Source organism: Mercenaria mercenaria, chromosome 17, assembly GCF_021730395.1.
Source record: "Mercenaria mercenaria strain notata chromosome 17, MADL_Memer_1, whole genome shotgun sequence".
Lineage (NCBI taxonomy): Eukaryota > Metazoa > Mollusca > Bivalvia > Venerida > Veneridae > Mercenaria > Mercenaria mercenaria.
This window is the reverse complement of record NC_069377.1, coordinates 58,664,881-58,685,044: the sequence shown is the minus strand read 5'-3', so window position 1 is coordinate 58,685,044 and position 20,164 is coordinate 58,664,881. Positions and strand designations below refer to the sequence as shown.

The 20,164-nt window shown below is 35.7% G+C and overlaps 1 protein-coding gene across 1 annotated transcript; it reads right to left on the bottom strand.

Annotated features, from left to right (window-relative positions):
• Window positions 1–6,416: 6,416 nt before the first annotated feature.
• On the bottom strand, window positions 6,417–10,324 carry LOC123537219 (galactose-binding lectin-like). Its single transcript, XM_045320856.2, has 4 exons — window positions 10,194–10,324; window positions 8,097–8,423; window positions 7,309–7,709; window positions 6,417–6,855 (listed from the first exon to the last, which is right to left on the bottom strand). Exons 2-4 carry the CDS (start codon window positions 8,411–8,413, stop codon window positions 6,710–6,712), a joined length of 864 nt encoding a protein of 287 aa, XP_045176791.2. The 5' UTR covers window positions 8,414–8,423; window positions 10,194–10,324; the 3' UTR covers window positions 6,417–6,709.
• Window positions 10,325–20,164: the final 9,840 nt, after the last annotated feature.

The window sequence follows — 20,164 nt, the reverse complement described above, 5'->3', positions numbered from 1 at the left end:
ATGCTCGACCCTTGTCTGTCGGTTTCCGTTCACGAACCTCACTAACCTCACCTTCAGATGTAGTAGACTGTATCTCTTCTTCATGAGCATCTTCGCCACCAGTTTCGTAAGATACCTGTGTACACACCTCACCTTCTGTTCCACACGTTTCAGTAGTCTGCGACATTCTGAAGAAATGCTTATTAAGGAACAGAATACAATATTTTGTCAAGCACACATGTATATATGTAATAAACCTAAACCCTTAAAAATGAAACCTAAATGCTCGAATGTAAGTTATCCAAAAATGCTTGCAATCCAATAAAATTCAAGTTCTTAAATTTTAAGCAAGCAGGGTTTTCTTTTCCTAGAACAATGAAGAAAGAAAAAAAAAAAAAAAAAAAAATATATAATATATATATATATATTATATTATATCTATATAAGAAAGGTAAAGTACCGTGAGCGGTTACTATTTATGACTGTTCGGTACAAACTAGAAATTTCTATAATGCAACACGACAAAATATGATCACAACAAACGCAACTGTAACCAATGAATTCACAATACGTGGCTGGGCAATCCCTGCCTACGCAATAAAGTTCAGTTAAATGTGTGGCTGGGCAATCCCGGCCTACAAAATAAAGTTCAGTTAAATGTGTGGCTGGGCAATCCCGGCCTACAAAATAAAGTTCAGTTAAATGTGTGGCTGGGCAATCCCGGCCTACAAAATAAAGTTCAGTTAAATTGCACCCGATTACTTGCTCTACCCCGGTTGCATACTACCATGAATGATGATGCTAAACACAGTCCTTGAACATTTTTCGCTTCAGTGACGTCAGCCATGCTCTAGAAAGATTTTCGTCTGGATGAATACCATCTGAGAGTAAGTTGAAATTTATGGAGTAGCGTCCCCGCGATGACTTTGCCTTCCGAGATCTCACCAAATCTTGGTTAAATTTCAATGTGTATGTACCAACTTGACTGTTTAATTCGTCGATGAAATTGTTTGCAGAGTCAATAAGTTCAGTTAATTTTTTGTCATCGGATTTGAAGGTATCTGGAGATTCGTGACCCTTTCGGCTGTTCCAAAGTTGAATTGAATAGTATGGTATTTGCAAGAAAGTTACTTTAGAATTGTGGTCTGCGCAGCATTGCTTGATTTTTCCAAGATTTTCCTGAAGATCTTTTAAGCATGTGTCCGAATTTTGGCGTAAATTTATGAAACGGTGACCCTTTTCTGTTAAATCACACGTACCAACCCAAATATACACACTCACAGGTCCAAGTTTGCTAATTTTGTTGTCGATATTGTTCGACAGCCACCTCAATGCAGCCGCAGACGTCAAACCTCCTTTACAAACCCAATTAATTTTTCTGTCAAAGTTTGAACTCGTGTTAACTGCTCGTATGTACTTTCCCTTGCTGTCACTGACAAATAAAGGTGTCAATATAGGGTTAGTAGGTTCTTCCAGTTCCACAACTCGACCAGCTTGTTTTAATAATTTCTGGTTACTCATCTGATGTCATCAACACACTGATTCCGCAGAGTTTGACTGTAATGGCAGGGGATCGCAACAACCAATCGAACGATAATTGTAAATAACCCAAGAGCAGCACAGAATTTTATGATGTTTAATCATTCAGAATCTATCATTTGGTCACATCACAAATCCGTCAAACTGAAAATACATGTACAAAACATAGTAAAGTCTCTGTATTAAACCACATCGCTACGGTATATTCATCAATTTCAGATTCAATTACAACGATACACAATATACAATATCAGCATCCGAAAATTAGTATATCCGAAACCCATTTTCAATGACAATAAAAATGCAGGAAATATTCGTGTTAAACGTTAGAAAGATTCGGGAAACATGTTCCAAATGTAATAGAGATCGTTAGGGGCCTACTACAATAAATCTATGTTACCTCTTTGGGTTCGCAAGACGCAAAGTTTCTAATTTTAATAAACTAACGTTTAAATAACGTTTCCCATGCCGCAAAAAGAACCGGACTAAAACAATTACATTTACGAATAAATCGTCGCAGATGACGTTATCATCACAGCAGTTACAATTTGATTTAATTATATTACCAAAATTTACAGTCATCTAAATAACTTCAATATAGTAAGAAAAGAATAAGGAAAAGGATCAATGGTCGGCTTTGTCAACAAGACTTTAGTGCCTATACGTCACAAAAATGTTGGTACTTAAAATCTGCATTTTGTACTTTTAATTTTGCTTTTAAAGTATTTTGTTTTAATTTATCATGTGTCACTTCGGGTTGTTGCATTGCTTTCTTGTATGTTTTGCCAGGTGTCATGATGAGTTTCTTGCAACATGCTTAAAACACAATATACAACTCGTGACGCAACACATGACAATGCTACGCTCCACCCGACAACACGATGTGACATACACCATTGTATCCAAGAGGAATAGTTTTAAGGAAACACCGTTCCCTTTGATTGTCTAAGGGGTACTTCCAGTCAAGGGGGTGTTTTAGGAGTGTGTGTTAGTGGTTGCGGGAAGGGAATGTTGCCATGCCTTCCATGGGGGCGTTGATATTTTCTGGAATAGCCCATTACCTCACTATAAGACACTAGTAGAAACGACATTTGCACGATATCGTGTTTTATGCTACTTTTTGTTGTCGTGTGTCACTTCGTATGTCATGTGTCATATTTTTGAAAACTGTACAACTCGAGAAACTTCTGCGACAATTGTGTGATATAATGTTGTGTGTCACTTTGTGTTGTTGTGTGTCGCGTGGCATAGTCATCTTTTTGTTAGGTGACAGGTCGACTTCTGTGCATCACCATTGAAGCAAGACACACAACACTTGACGCAAGACGACAGTGCAGTGCAAAATCATTGCGACAGTGGATATTTCGATGCGACACAAAGCAAGCTACAGCACACGACATCAAAACGCAACACTTGATATTTCTCACCACAATCCATGCTGATGGCACGATACACGACAGAGCGACATGTTCAAATTTCATTTGTCGCGTCGCATTGTTGTGGATTCCGTCGCAATATCGACTGTGTTATTGAGTATCATGTTGCATTATTGTGTGTCATGTCGCGCCGAGTGCAGTGCGTCGCGTTCTGACCTCGACACACGACATTTAATGTGGCACTTGCCAGATTTCATACTGATCTAAGATCCTTCAAAAACAAGTCATGTTTTCGCTATAGAACTGGTGTTAATTTTAGGACACAAATGCACAGTCCTTTATCTCGAACGCTCCACTTACAATATCCAGCGCTCGACATATCGAGCGTACGACATACTATGTGAAGTTCTCGAAATTATTTAATCTGAAAGTATGCAAGTGCGTGTCCTAAACATAACAGCGTGCTAGGGCGCATATTTTTGTATAAAATAAAACAAGAACAATTCCCAACGCCACCATTTATTATTACTATAAATTATAAAATTATTACAGTCATTTACGACATCTGTATTTTAAAAACTTTTTAACATTTTTGCCCTTTGTAGTGACCGCAACTCCTCAGGTTCCCGCTTTGAACAAACTTGGTAGAACTTCTTAATGCTGCAGTTATGTAAAACATCGAAAGCCTTGCATTTTGAAAAAAAAAATGTTGAAATTTTGAACATGAAAACTGATAATTCCTTTGACAGGGCCAAGTATAAACCACTTAAATAAACCTGAGGGCACTTCCTTTGCAGACAGTATTGTTACAATTTGGTGAAATTTTGTTATAGTCGTTTAAAGTGTTACCATTATATTTTTTGTAAGCACAGACCAAATGGAACCATGGCTAAATCTTGCACTTTCGTAAACTTGTTAAATGTGACAAAAAAGACCTCATACTTTTATGCCAAAATAAATGGACGTATTGCAGTTCGTGTGAAATTTAGCGAATGGGATTTTTTTTAAAGGCAATATAAGTAATAAATATAATGAATACAAAATACTAGTTGATATTATTACCATCCAAACTGTTATTATATTAGAACAACAGACATTCATACTGAACATTATTAAAGCGACTTATTCTCAGGTGAGTTTTATTGTTATTGTTTTACTTTTACAATATAACTATATCTATTCCTCTGAAAATTTTATGTTGATCATACATAATAGGATTTGAGATATCTCAAAATTCATAACAGAAATTCCCAATGCTAACCTTTGAGACATGTAGCATGATGCATCACTTATACATGATTTTTGCAAAATAAAAAAATATAAATAAAAAAAATCGGCAAAATAGTTTTAGAATATAACGGTGAACAAATTTTGTTCAAAAGAAAAACACGCTTGACTAAAAAGCAGTCTATGAAAAATGTGTTAACATCATACACTCTGTATACACTCATATTAACTTAAAATCGAAAAAAAAAATCGAAACTTAATGTTAGATCTCTTGTTTACAATAAACTTTATAAGCGAATCAGAATTATGCCAACACGTTTTCTAGAAAACAATGTAATTCTAGTGAAATTTATTTAATTCAATTGAAGTGTTATTAACACTTTTATTTACATGATCATTTTAGAAACAATTATTGAAAAAAAGGCAATAGTCAATGACAAATTACTCTTGTTTTAACGGCCCCTATTTAAGTCGTTTCCCTAGTTTGAACTTTACACCTTTTGAAACATTTCCACTCCTCCTCCCCAGCATCCCAACCTTTCCTCGCTTGAATATTTCCCAGCTAAATAACGTCGGGTCCCCGTTTAAACGTTCCCCCAGTGTTCATCTTGAATTTAGTTCTTTTCGGGTTTTGACCGTGTAGATACTATTTAATGGCGGTAAGTAGAGTTTATTTATGTAAACTAAAGCATAGGTATAAGTCATGTATAACAAATTTCTGTTTAACATATACAATGTATTTCTATTTCGGTACAGTAGTCATATGATTATGGCCTTTGAAAAGTTATTTAGTTCATCCTAAATCAACTGAATCTTTATATCATTGGAGATACTAGTCAGTTATAAAAAAGTCTTTAATAGTTATTTTCAGAAGTTCGAGAATCTATTCTGACAACCGAATATCTGTATCTCCGAATACAAACTTTGTAAAATTGAGTGGTAGCCATTCTTCATGTAGGACAGAGGGTACAACCTATCCTTTTTTATTATGCATGATTCCTAAATATATAACTGGATTAAATTTTACAAATGTTTAGATAAGGTGTTTTTGTTGAGTTCTTGAGCATATTCGCTTACCCATAAGTCTGCTTTTCTAGGCCAGGGATGAGTTAGGTTTTCTAAAAGAATTAGCTCTATTTTTAAAGGTCATTTCCATGAATGACAAAATCTGCTTACAGTAATAATAATAATAATAGTAATAATGATAATAACGACAAATATAATAATGCAGATGTACAATAGGCAAAGGAAAGTATATACCACATACCCTATGTCTCTTGTTATAAGTGTCCGGTATTTACATCTTAAAAGAAATTTAAAATAAGCAGAAAGTGTTATCTGTTCTGGGACATCTCTCGCATATTTGTAAGTCATTTAAATCTATTCTGGAGCTCATTTACTGTTTCGTAGAAAATAATATGAAATAAGGCACTGCCCCAATCGGGAATCGATCCGACTTCAATAAAATACGATTAAATTGATTAAACGAAACATTTGAAAAGAACTGTCTAATGAAGAACACATTTTTTTCAAGTCGATTCGGTATATCGCATGTTACCGTAGAGGGATCGATCGATTCCCTATCAATTTAAAGGTAGATTTCGGAATAAAAAACAACAGTGCCCATATTTGTACTGATGTGCAAGACGTTGCGATTCGGACAAGTTATGTGGACGCTTATTAGGCACAAGGAAAACGCGTATTCTTCCAGAAACATCCGAAGTCAGACGCTCTGTGCACGTGCCGGAAGTACACATTTTTTAATTCGATAGTATATATCTCATTCGGTATATCGCATGTTACCGTAGAGGGATCGATCCCGATTTTCGTCGCTTCGCGAGAAAATTCGCTAGGATCGATTCCCTAATAATGATTGGAATCTCAACATAAAGTTAACTTTACCTACTAATTTTTAAATGGATGGCAATCATTAACTTGGCGTCCTTATTCAAAGGGTTTCACTAAATTCAACTGACAAGTACATATCCTAACGTACGTTTAGGATTAAAGACCTATAGCCTCGGACGATCCTTCGCAGCCAATCAGTGCTTACAACATTTGCAATCACCTGTAGACTTGATTTTGAATTACAATATTATTCGTATGTTCAATCGTTATCAGTCGGTAGACTTGCTTTGTAAGCGGGTGGTTCGAGCCTTGAAATATCAGCATATTTTTTTATTTTGATTCGAACAATCGTGATTGGTTAAATAAAATAGCGATACTGAATCCAAATTACAGAAGACGTATGTATGGCCTCAATCTTCTTAGAAGATCAAGTAAGTGTTTCTGAAAATTTATTGACTGAATAGCGAAAAGTGCAGACATGTGCAGGCTGATCTTGGTCTGCACTAGTCACAAAGGCAGAATCACTTGCCGCCTACAGGCTAAAGGTAAAAGATGTGCACTTTTTTACTTTCCTACTATCCAAAATGTCATAACAGAACCACATTGAATATCATTTTCTACTTTACACTTTTTTGTTTAACTTACGAGAAGGACTGTAAACAAGTGTGTATCCTAAAAACAATTCATAATAAAGTGATAAATGAAATCCAGTGAAAAACGGCGCTTTACTGCCTGTATATCTATTTCAAAGCATATTGCAGGTCTTCTGGTTCTTTTGACTCGCTGTTTGTATCGGCTAGCAGGTTGCTCTTAAAAACGGATCTTGAGTCGCCTTGTTCAACATCAAACACGTACTGCCATGTGACGACTGTTTCGCCAGGTTTTACTGAATGATAAAATAGCATTGTCTAATTATTGATCGAACCCTTCTTTCTTGAAAGTTTTTTTTCAAATTGTTAACATATGCAAGATTATTTCACAATACAAAAATATAATAATAGATATTTGTAGAAAATTAGCAATGAAAAGAGGAGATCACTGATTTTATATATCTGCGCGTACTAACTTGTCCACCTTCAAGATTATTGAACCAGGAGTCGTTATTTCGACATCCCATTCTCTTCCAACTGAAATGACTTACATTCTCTGTGATTAGATATAAAACAATAACCCCCTGCAAAGATTTTATTAAAACAAATGTAGAGAACACATTAAAATCTTAAATGTTATATTAAGAATACGCAGATTTAGGATTCGTTTACATGACAAAAATAAACAATTTTTCTAACACAAGAAAAATAAACAATCCACCTGAACGATGTATATTAGAGCTACCAACCTCGTATTTCTCTGGACTTTGTTGTCTGCTCAGACCACGTGGCTGATGATGATTTTTCCATCATATACTGCAAAGACGATGAAATCGACGTCGACATAACTTCATTGAGTAAAAGGTCTGTTGACATTTCCCATTTGTATTGGAAAGACCCTTTTCTGCTCCCAGTTGCTGACTTTCCTATCGTTAATTCAATTTTTTCCAAGTGTTCAGCTTTTGGATTGAGCACAAGGTGTACGATTTTCCATTGACCTGCCATTGTCAGTTTTCCATAAACAAGTATTTCTTTCTTAGGATCTTTCGTTGAAACAAACTCAAATTTCATATCTACACTATCGCCGGAATGTAAAACAACGGCCGTTTCGTTTTTTGGGTTTGGCTTGAAGTTGTGTGGATGAACATATCTAAAACAAAATGATATTCACTGAATTCAAGGAGAGTACCCGAGAGTGCAAAGAATTCTAAAAGGACAAATCTCTCTCTCTCTCTCTCTCTCTCTCTCTCTCTCTCCCTCCCCCCCACCCTCCACACACACATTCACTCACCTGAAAGGTACTAACTTGATTGGCAATAGTCACTATTTATTTTTAATTATCCATCGGTTTTTTCAAAAAGAGCACCATTTATTTAAACAATTTATTTTTTTTTTTGCTCCTGATATCCAGTTCAAAAGCAATCATTTAATTTATTCTGAAATTCAAAATTTTAACAATTAAATGACTAAAGGCATTTTTTCCCAGATGAACGCATTTATCAGCATTTCACTTATTAAAAGCGTTTGTGTAATCTACCTTCCACTTATGTGTATAATGCGATCATTATATCCGTCAAGCGCAAACAGCGCTCCCCAATGACGAGCTTCGTGAAGTACCAGTCTCGTGTTGTCCCCAGAATGTATTTCTCCTCCTTGAGGATGGATGTACTTGCCGCTAGACACGTGCTTAATGTATCCCCATTGATCATGATCTCTCTCGAAGGTCCAGTGCATACGTGGATGGACATCTTCGTGCAGAATTATTGGTGTTTCATTGGGTGGATCGCCCTCACCACCTTGTGGATGGAAGAATTTTCCGCTTGAACAGTGCTTTATCAGAAAGTTCAGCCCCATGATCTCGACTCTACAAAAAATCAAATCATCATTGCTCTTACAAAGAAAGCTCGTACGACGAAGGATCTAAGACACGTACTTTATTTGATGAAAATTGTATCGGGTGTACAGATACAGGGTGTACAGTGTAAAACTGGATTACCGCTATCAATTCTCTGTATACTAAAATACAAAAAGAGGAAAAATAAAATGTCACGGAGTTGGCACTCACAAGTTAAATAAAGACAAAAAGATCATTGCAGTTGGAGAAATTGCTTCCCTGCAAATTCCAGACAGTATCAGATGAACTTTGAACACAAATTAGGCCACTGTACAGCAGCCAATATGAACTGAACAGATAATGGTTGCCCATAGAACGGATGTTAGGAATCTCTTTGTGTCATTCAATTGCTATTAGTGCCGCAAAATTCAATTGATCCTGTCTATTTCAAAGTAGATTTTATGACAGTTTGAAGTACCATCAGTTATGTGGTCACTTAGTACGTTTATATTTTCTCATTATCTATACCTTTAATCAACTGTCGTATGCGATTTTATTTTCAACACCAATATAAACGTGTCCGCTAATGCATATATGACTTCTTCCTTGATACAATGAGTCATGGTTACTTTGTACTGAACTATATGTAATAACAATATATGCTCAAATATGGTTATGATTGATCGATTTAAGTGCGTTTCTCGTCAGATTATTTTGTTATGACATTTTAACCAGTTTTTTTTTTTTTTTTTTTTTTTTTTTTTTTTTTGTCATGGTTAACAGACAATACCTTTTTTAAAACTCTTTCAAGAAACTGTCATAATAGTCTGTATTCAGACTAAATACATATACATTCACAATCAAAAGTTACATGCTTAGCCATAAGTAGTGCTAGCCATTACGGACGAAAAAAATAACCAACATGCATAAACGGTTTCTGCTGATTTAGTACATGACCATCTCTGACCCAATTTAAATGTATTTCAAGACATTAAATGAGACAACACAATTATGTATTGATAGTGAAAAGAACTGAAAAATAGAAAATCAATGTGGAGTTTGATAAATGTTGAAGCACATGAACCAGAAATTCTCGAATTTGAAAATTACAGATGTATGTATAAATGTCAAATTCCCGCGTACCAGTTTAAATGTACACGTGTAATGGAGTTAAAGATATATGTTATAAATGTTACAGTAGTATTTAGCCTCTTAAAACTACATTTAATTTATATCTGTTGTAAATTGTCATAAGATGGAATAAAGTCCTTTTATACATACGCAATAAACATTTATTTGATTCAGTAAGAATTTGGATCTGTTTCTTTTCATTAAAAAACCTTTCAACTTCATTAAGACACTGTAGATAAGAAAAGTCTATTGGATAAAAAACGCCATAAAATTACCACACAATATTTTTCGACGAATTTGAAATAAACGTACACCTTATTCAGCTGATAAAATCCGACATTTTCAGTTTCTGAGAGTAAAGAATTCATACAGCAGATACTTCTAATGAAATTATTTGAAATGTTTCTAGGCCTTTCGTCTTTCTTTTTATATTTGAGAGAAAACGGTAATGATCAGTCGCATTTAATAGTAAAAACACATTTTCTGGAGAAATTCTAGCTTGTGGAATGTACACCATCATTACTATTACATAAACTAGTTCTTCATGAAAATAACAAGGAACAGAAGAAACCTCAATTACACACACAAAGTTCTAGTGAAACATGAGCAACGTTAATTTAATTGTAGATGATTACAATTATGCACTGGTATTGAAAAATGTTCACTTACCCCAGGTCTGGTTTTTGAAGTATGTATCGATGTTGTCGGAAGCCAGCACAGAGAGGTAATGATGAAACGGCGCAATAGCTCAGCCTTTTATAAGTTTGCAATGTTCTACCCGTTTTATTCGTGGAATTACTATAAAAAATTGGCAAACATAACATTTGCTTCGTTTATCCACTGAGTTAGTGTGAAAAGTTCTAATTTCCGTGAAACCCCTGTTTTTACAAATCAGTGGTCCCGGTATTCTATTTATACATTATGTTACTTCATATATATGATTTCTTTGGAAGATAAACAAAATTATAAAATTATTGTTGCGTTTCGTTTCACTTTAAAGCTACTCGCACAGTTTGGGTGAAATTTTAATATAATCATTTAATAATCATAATAATTTTCACCTACTTGTATATAGAATGTATATACGACATTGAAAATGAAATGGTAATTTGAGTGAATATAAGTGGTAGATATTTGTAAATATTTCAAGAGCGTTACAACGACCTATTATGTTTTCTTATTTATTTGGATGTCTTGCAAAACTCATATGTTTATAATGGTATTTAATATAATGCCCACTGGTCATTCTCACAGAACTCATATTTCATGGATATCTGAGAGCGGTTCGAAGGCGTTTCCTCACTGTGTTTATCTATTTGTTTTTGTCCACCTTGTGTTCATGTTTGCTTTGTCTATGTACCTTGAATACACCCATACATACTCTGCTACAGCGTCTCAGTGTGAGTGAGGGGCTGCGTTATTTCTTTATAAACTGCGAAGCAGTTCGAGGCGTCCGAATATAGCACCATGGTGTGTATTACGTAGCTCTTGGGACCCAGTACTGATCCCAGAGACATACTGTACTTCGACGAGAATCATTAATCTCCATCAAGGCACACTCCTTAACAACGATTGACGATATCCATGCATGTGCTTTGTCTGTCACACTGAGTTGTTGTTCATTGCGATTTAACAATGTTTTGCAGTTCATGATCTTAAAAGCGAAGCACGAAAACTTTTACACTGTCAAAGCTGAAAAAACTTTCTGTATGCATACTGCAGTCCCTCGTGAAATTTGTGTTAATTTAGATGCTGCTTTAGGCGCTTATCTCCTACTATTTCAAATATATTTTTGATAAACGGAAGAAAGAATAAGGACCTGTAATCGTTGAGAATGTAGAGTTCAAGACCTAGTTTCTTCAGAAATGGTCTTATCTTCGCATTTAAAACTATTTTGGTGCATACCATTATTACATGGTACGCTCCATGCCTGTGCCTATTGGCATGTTACTATTATTGTCACTAAGCCAATATAAAAACTTGTTTCAGTGGTAAAATTTAAATAGAACAAGTGGACGAAATTACACATTTCTGGTTTTGTAAGTACAATTTAAAGAAATTCTAACCATTTAATACCGAATTAGATGAAATCGATGGATGTACCAAGAGCGCGAATGAATCAGAGTCTTAGCACTTGTGTCCGTTAGCAGAGATTTGTGCAGTTTATTCAGGCACTTCTGTAGAGTCTGGCTGGAGAGGGAGATCTTGGTCAGTATTTGAGAATATCGCATCATATACTGTGTGACAGTGCTAATCGGGATCAAGTAATTGTTAAAGCACTTCATATTTACATAGAATAATTCGGATTTGTTTCTGAAAAATCACCCGAAAAACTAACGCAGTTTCGAGTGTGTCGCTACGCAATGCGATCAAGTGAATACCGTTTTGTTTCTTACTTGCCTGGCCTTGATTCTCATAAAAAAGTCTGAATATTACCAAGCTTTACACCACATTTATTCTTAGTTCACACAAAAGCTCATGTCAACGTACTGTACAATTCTATTCCTCTAAAACACTGATTATGTAGATGCAGTTTTGTTTTTACTACAATCAATTTTTTCCAACACCTTTCATTGTTTGACATTATTTGGACCATTTGGTGTGCTGTAATGTTTTTTGATATAAAATAGTAACGAAAACAAAACAAATGTTCCCAGAAACACACAAGTGTTTTCATTTACTTCTGGTATGTTTTTTTTCTTTTTCCAGGTGCTAGATTACAAGACTCGTTTATTTGTCATAGGTGCAGATGGAAATTTGTAGCTCGACAAACAAACACCGGATATTTCCATCAACTCCTACAACCAGTGATAAATTATTTTTGTTGCATGCCATTCCCTTCAAATGATGGAGGAAAAAGTACTATATCATAGTAACGTAAGAACTTACGCATGCATTTATAAATTACAGAACGAGAGTCAACTTACACCCCGGGGTGTAAGCCGGGTTTTAATTGACCATCCGGCGGAGAAATTATACATTTGTACGAGCACGCGTTAGGCATAGATATTCCCTTGGGAAACCATGTTTAAAGTAGTGTGCACTTAAGGAACGTCAGGTTCTAAACACTTTTATGACGTCATTAACTACATGCAAAATGCCTTATCACGTTGTATCTTGAACGTGATAGGCGAAAAAAAAAGATCTTACATGTCTTCCTGTGAAAGACAGCTGTCTCCCAATCCTCGAGATAGCACTGTTAAAATCCTTGCTAACGTTTGATTTTCCATCCCATTTTGCCCCTTGGGAAAAAAAGCCTTACACAGGCAGACATGTAAGATCCATATTTCCAGTACCAGCGAAAACACGGTAACAACTGTCCCTTGGATAAACAAAAACCATGTCTTGTAAGATCTATATATTCCTGCACCAGCGACAACGGGAAAATCCTGTCCGTTATATAAGAAAAAAGTTTTAAGTTTTGTTTTGAAGTATTTTAGATAAAACTTGCAAAGTCAATTATCTGTTACTTTAGTTTAAAAACAAATATTGTACCAATAGTAAATAAATAGTCTAACCAGTAGTAAGTAGTGTAGACTGCTGCTGAACGAGTTTGTTAATCTGTTACAATGCGCATGTCCGTTTTTTGTTTTAAACAAGATGTACCAGCATCAAAAGAACAAACCATTTCTGAAGTTTCCCCAGTGATTTCTGAAATTTCGTTCTACCTGCCAAATAATTAAAAGTTTACTTTTTGGAGGTCTGATGCTACTTGGTTTGTATAAAAACATGTAGGCTATATTGCAAATGTTTCTTCCCCATACTCAATAATGCGTCTAGTTAGATAGCTTTTACGCATGCGCAAGCGCTAAAAAACGAAATTAACAACACGCCATAACGAAACATAGAACGCTACAGAACTTAACACTATATTTTCGCGTCGGTATGCGCACCATTAACAAAGATTTTCGTTTCAGCGTGTTGGGGCACACACCAAACCGAAATGAAATATTTAGTTGTGTCGCGTTGGCGTTCGAGCGGATATGTTACATATTTCGACGTGTTGTCCTGGCATGCGCGCCAACTCTATATACAATGAAATATTTTATTTCGTCTTGGCACGCCAGACATTCGTCTTCGTCAGAACGAAACCTTTGGGCCAGTTCGTTTCACTCAAAACCAATTATGTCGCTCATTGCAGAGCTGGAGCGGTCATATGCACATGTTCGGAAGTGATTATCAATCTTAGCGCACGGCAAAAATACGCAAATTATTGCCTCTTCGCAAGCACTTAGTGTATAATATGTATAATATACTGACTAAGGTGAGGGTTATGATTACCATTACATTAAAGATACTTATTATTCAAATCCTTGAATCCAGTATATACCGGAGTCTGTAATTTATCACAGGCGCTCCAGGTCTGTTTTTAGAAAAAAAATCTAGCCGTTTTATTAATAAACGAACGCTTCGGCGTACGCCGGCAACGTCAGCTGCAGATAAAAAAAAAAAGAATAGATTTCCAATTTGTAATGATTTTCTATTGTGGCCTGTTCCAAATAAGTTAGCAAAACATTTCTTGCGATATGTTTCCTTTTCTGGTATTAACCCAAATGTTTATCCGATTTTATATCGCGAAAATGCATCATTTGCCGTTTTGCCTATCTCGCAAGGCAGGTGTAATGAAGTATTTCGACCCCCATAGAATAACGACCACCCGGTCATTATTCAATAGAAAATGTGACTCCTTTCCTGTAAAATATTGACTCCCCTTATAAAAAACTGACTCCCTTTGAAAACTCTATAGAATAACGACCCACCGGTTATTATTCTATAGAAAAAGTGACTCCTTCCATGTAAAATACTCACTGCCGAAATTACTACATTCGAACTCTCATACAATATCGATTCTCGGACATTATTCTATTTAAAAAAGTTACTCTTTCCGTGTAAAACACCGGCTCCTAGAAAGACTTTCGACGATAATATCTATTAAAAAGTGATCCCCACCAAACCTAACGGACAATTTTACTAGATCTACAACTCTAATACCCTCCATTGCCAATAGTTAACATTTTGATTGTACTACTACTACTGGTGCCGCTACTTTAATTGCTATTACTACATGGACTTCTTCTTCTTCTACTACTACTACTACTACTACTACTTCTACTACTACTACTACAACTGATACTACTATACCTGCTTCCATTAATACGTCTTGTACATCTACCTCTTCTCCTCCTGCTGCTGTTGTTGCTGTCACTTATTCCTCTGCTGCTGCTGCTGCTGCTGCTACTGCAACTGCCACTACCTCTGCCACTACTACTACTACTACTACTACTTCTACTACTACTACTACTACTACTACTACTACTACTACTTTCTATTGTTGCCGCTACCGTACTTTACTGCCACTGCTAAGTATTGCAACTTCTATTAATACTAAGTTCTATGCTAGCAGTTTCTTGTGCAGTTTTCTTCTGAAGAATTACTTCATACCGAAGTTTGCAGGGATTATTGACACTTGTGTGTTTTGTGAACGTATTGTGAATTGTTATTTTACTGAAAAAAAATGTATACACCAAGATACAGCGTCTAGAAATAGAATCCCTTTTCCGGAATGCTGTGATTTCTGTGTCAAGTGGTGGTATCTGGGGCTAATGGTCAAACGGAAGGACTGTCGGACGGATGGACAAGGGCAAATCTATATGCCCCCCTCCCCCGAGTGGGGCATAAAATGCATCAATTAGGCCTTAGATACATGAGTTATCACTAAATTTGACCAAATGACTGGGGGTCGTTTTTTTTTATGGGAGTCAATATTCTTCGTGAGGTTCAGTTTACTTCACGTGGGGGAGTCATAGTACTATGATCTGGAGGTCATAATACTATGACGGGGGGGGGTGGTCACTTTTTCTATAGAATAATGACCGGGGGTCATTATTCTATGGGGGTCGAAATGCTTCATTACACCGGCGCACATCGGCGTACGCGGGATAGACCCGGGCAGTGCCGGGAAGCCAAACGAACACCTATCCGGTTGCCCGCAGCGAAACGGCGTACGCCGCAAAAGTGAAACGAATAGGCCCAAATATTTGTCAATGACGCACACCAACGCGAAACAACGAAACATTTTATTTTGTTATGGATGGGCACGCCAACACGAGCTTTTTGTTGATGCGCGTGCATTTTCGCGGAATGGCCCACACTTGATGATGTGGCACCAATTACTGTTGTTTATACGAAACTCAACGCATTTATCTGGGCCAATTCGTTTCACATTTGCGGCGTACGCCTTTTCGCCACAGGCAACCGGCTAGGCGTTCGTTTGGCTTCCCGGCACTGCGCTGGTCTTGCGAGATAGGCAAAGCGGCAAATCATATATTTTCGCTATATAAAATCGGGTAAACATTTGGAATTTTGGGTTAAAAACAGTTAAGGTAGAAACATACTGCAAGAAATATTTTGCTAACTTATTTTGAAAAGGTCACAATAGAAAATCATAATAAACTTGAATTGTTTTTTACTGGCAGCTCACGTGGCCGGCGTACGCCCTTCGAAGCGTTCGTTTATTAATAAACCGGCGAAAAAAAATTAAATTTTCTTGCCGCTCACGTGACCGGCATGTTCCGGGTTTAGTGAAACGAATTGGCCCCCTGAATGTAAATATTTTAAATTATATTGTAATAAGGGAAAACGGTAGTGTTCAAAAGAGCAAAAGTATTTCAATTTATAAAATGTTTGAATAACATTATATGCATCATTTAGTCCGTCAATTATAAGTCATAAACCTCCGCATAATGAAATCATTACTCACTGAATAAAGCGTATTTTCAATGCGACAAATAATTAATTATATGATGTATATAAAGTGAAACGAGAGGAATAAATGTTATGTGTTATATTTACCAATAACATTTAGTAAAGTTAGTATTCGTCTGCAAAGGTAGTTTAAATCTTAAAAAGGTACATTAGCAGTCCATATTTCGAGTTGTTTAATATCTATAAAATACTTGAAAGTTGTTCTTATACGAAACTATGGATTGATTCAAAAGTTCAAATTTTAAAATGTCCTGAGATTTTCCAAAAAATACCAAATTATATTTTGAAACACGTTTCACGTAAGTTCGAACTTTGACATCAGTATGCTTTTGACAAGATTTAATATATTATGTATAGTATTAAAAAGTGCTGAGACAAACTAGTTTTTGTACCCCTTAGGCTACTGTCTTTATTAATGGCAGTTTTGTTGCGATACTCTAAGTGTTTTCTATACGCTTGAAGAAACTACCAGCCATGTAAATACTCCCACATAATTATGTAATACTAATAACGCAACCAAGCGCGATTCATGATAAATCACCTTAAATAAGCAGTTTCGTAGAAACACTGTACGCGTCATTGTTAAAACAACTTCATTTTAATGGTATTTTTCAGATTGCGCTTTATCAAAAAACACATTTTAACTGTTAATTAAAAAGGCAGTTATCGTTTCAAGTGCAAAATTCATATAATAATAATACTAAAGGCAATCTATTTTTGTTTTTCATATGTAACGTTGATTTCTTTGAAGAAGCAGATTTCTGTTGAAATTAAGGTGACGAAATATGAAGTATATATAATATCATATTCAAGGTAAGGATAAAAATAAAAGGAAAGGGTAGATTTCCTGGAAGAAAAACAATCACAGCAAACCGTGATAGATACTCATCGCCGTGTAGGCCCGCCAGAAATAGAAACTGTAGCGGAGAGATATATCAGATGGGTAGCCTCAATTATCCATCAACAATTGACGTCTCACCGACACAATTATAGGTCATATGGCGACTTTCCAGCTAGGAGGATGGAGGAAGACCCTAGGTACCTCCGTGCATTAGTTCATCACGAGCGGGCACCTGGGTAGAACCGCCGACCTTCTTTAAGCCAGCTTGATGGCTTCCTCATACGAAGAATTCAACGCACTCAGTGATGCTCGAACCCACATCGGTGAGGAGCAAGTGATTTGTATCAGTGAACCTAACCACTCGGCCACGGAGGCAAAATTATGAAACTCTTATTTTTGCTATGAAAATGAATGAAAATAAATGAAATAAAAAGGTTTTGGAGATGTATAGTTATATTTTATTGCAAATAAATAACTTTCTAATGATGATAATCTAGCTATTTATTAATTTAGTTTATTATCAATAAATGTACCCACCTTGACAACGCCGTAATAAGAAAAGTGTAATATAGATAAGAGTTTTCTACGAACGACTAATCTTGGTAAGCGACTTTGTAAAATTCTTTTCATGGAAAAGCAGATACTTTCCAAAAGCTTTTTCATAGTAATGTGAACACATTGTTTATTTATAACTACCACGCAGACTTACATAATCGGTTGTAATTTTGTTATCACTAGACCGAATATACTTGACACAACGAAAATAAATGCTCGAAATAGCATACCTATGACTTGATATTAAATTATTCAATATCTACCACACTTATTAATAATAGGTGTTTTATTAAAAGTGTTTTTTTTTGACTTCTTAGAAATGGGTAGAGGTCGTAGATAGAATAAAAGTGATATCATCGCACAACTCGATTTTGTTGAAGTTTCAATACGTCTTTATCGTTATATTTTTTCATTAATGTAAGATATACCGCAAAATATGAGATGATCGTAAGCGAGCCTCCTTCAAGTATCTGACTTTCGAATTGTTTCGGCAATTAATCACACACCAGTTTCTAGTATGGCAACACTAAGAAATTATAATTATGTCTGAATTCAAACAAAGTCGATATTGGTACGAATCATATTTTAAATTTACACGTAATAATATTGTTTAATGTTTATCCAGTTCATGAAACAAGACAACGCACATGTAAATAAAAAGTTAAAGATGTTTTGTAAAGTACATAACATTAACCATACAGAAACATTGTGAGTGCCCAATGTAACACTGAAAAATTATCTCGCATGTATACACATATGCAGTAAAATATATGTTGCGCCATCCATGTCAATTTTGGTCGCTTTCTTTTATAAAAAGGAAACCCTTTTTTCATTTTTAGATGACAGACGTTGCGGAAGGCGGCGCAACAGCGTTGCCAAGTGCAAATGTATCAGTGTTACCAAAAGCGGTATGAAAGCTTATTTATATGCTTGCTTTTCAGTTATCTTTGGCGTGTCGGGTGGCCTGTGGGTTTCCATTTGTTCTATTTTATTTTCACAACCGGGTTGATTGTCCTGTGTGGTGGGTATAAAAAGTTCACCGTACATTCAATCATAGCTGTTCTATTTCGATCTCGTTCCGCACACCATTTCTATTATGTTAGTTTTTCAGCTTGCACAGTTCAATACTTGCACTTTAACAGCTTTTCGTATTGTTTAATCATCCTTTGGAAATGGTACCTGCATTTTAAATTTTGTCTTTTGACAGTTTCTTTGATTTATAGGCTCCAAATCTCTGAACTCCTTTTGTTTAGTTCTGTCTATTGTTTTTTCATTGAGGTTTCTTCCATTAATTCACCTGGGGACCATAGGTCACGCGTCATTGAATCGCAGTGTAGTGTATCATGCTTCCTTGAACACCGCCGTATGAACACATCAGGCTGCAGATGTCTCTAAAATGGTTTTGGTACTATTTACATGTGCAAATGTACAGTTCTATTCAATCCTGGGCTAGAGGGTGCGGACGGTAGCATGCATTTCCACTGCCGTTCATGAACAGGCTAAAACAAAGTGATCATCCTTGTCGTGTTGGGCGACCTGTAGGTTTCCACTTTTTCTATTATCTTATTTGATTGTACTTGTGAAATCCTTATACGTTTAGTCTTGTGTATAATAATATGTACCATTGACACTTGTCAAGAACTTAATGGAAAAAAATAAAACAAAGGCATTTGACTCTTATGTATGCAGGTACATGTATTCATTTCTGGGAATGAATTTACACGAGACAGCGCTATATGATAATGCTTGAATACTCTTGCCAATTTGCTCTTTATACGATTTGAAAAGAACATTACTCTTACATTTACACATTTATAAAACACAGAACGTGGTCTGGTAGTGCTTTGCGTTCACTATATACGTAAAAAGAGTTTCTGGAAGGTACAATTTCATTATTTGTTTCCTATTTCACCAATACTCATGCAATGTTATGATTTAGTCTGGGTGAATATATTACATTTTCTGATAGCCATACAACTAAGTTCAAACAACTTTTTGTTTCAAAGGGTAAGGCGGTGTTCTGGTACAGCCTGTATCCAGATGGCAGCCGCAATTATGAGACAGTAGAACATGCAGCATGTTCACTGATAATTGGGGACAAATGGGTTGCAAACATATAGATACGTAAACGAGGACAATAATTCGAACAACCTTTCAACCTGGACATGGACGCAAGAAATCGCAAACGTCGAAGTTGTCAGTCTCTAATTCGCTGTAACTCTGTGCAATATGCAGGAAAGTTATTTATCTCAAAGACATTAAATATGTTTTACCTTTGCATATATAAAAGTCTCCCCAACCTTACGGTTTTCGTTTTACTTAAAGTCTCTTATTTTAACATGCGTGCAACTCTTTCATTTTTTATAACCTCTCTGAGGAACATATGTGTAATTCAAATGGCCCTTATACATTTCTACTAAACAGTTTCAACATATTAACATGTTCTAACATTTATCTGAAATGTCACCAATAAAATTCA

Excerpts from the sequence above, each read along its gene's own strand:
- LOC123537219 (XM_045320856.2), bottom strand. The coding sequence starts at position 8,413 with ATGGGGCTGAACTTTCTGATAAAGCACTGTTCAAGCGGAAAATTCTTC. Across the intron at positions 7,710-8,096 it reads ATTATACACATAAGTGGAAG|ATATGTTCATCCACACAACT; the intron begins GTAGATTACACA and ends ATTTTGTTTTAG. Across the intron at positions 6,856-7,308 it reads AAAGTCCAGAGAAATACGAG|TAAAACCTGGCGAAACAGTC; the intron begins GTTGGTAGCTCT and ends TTTATCATTCAG.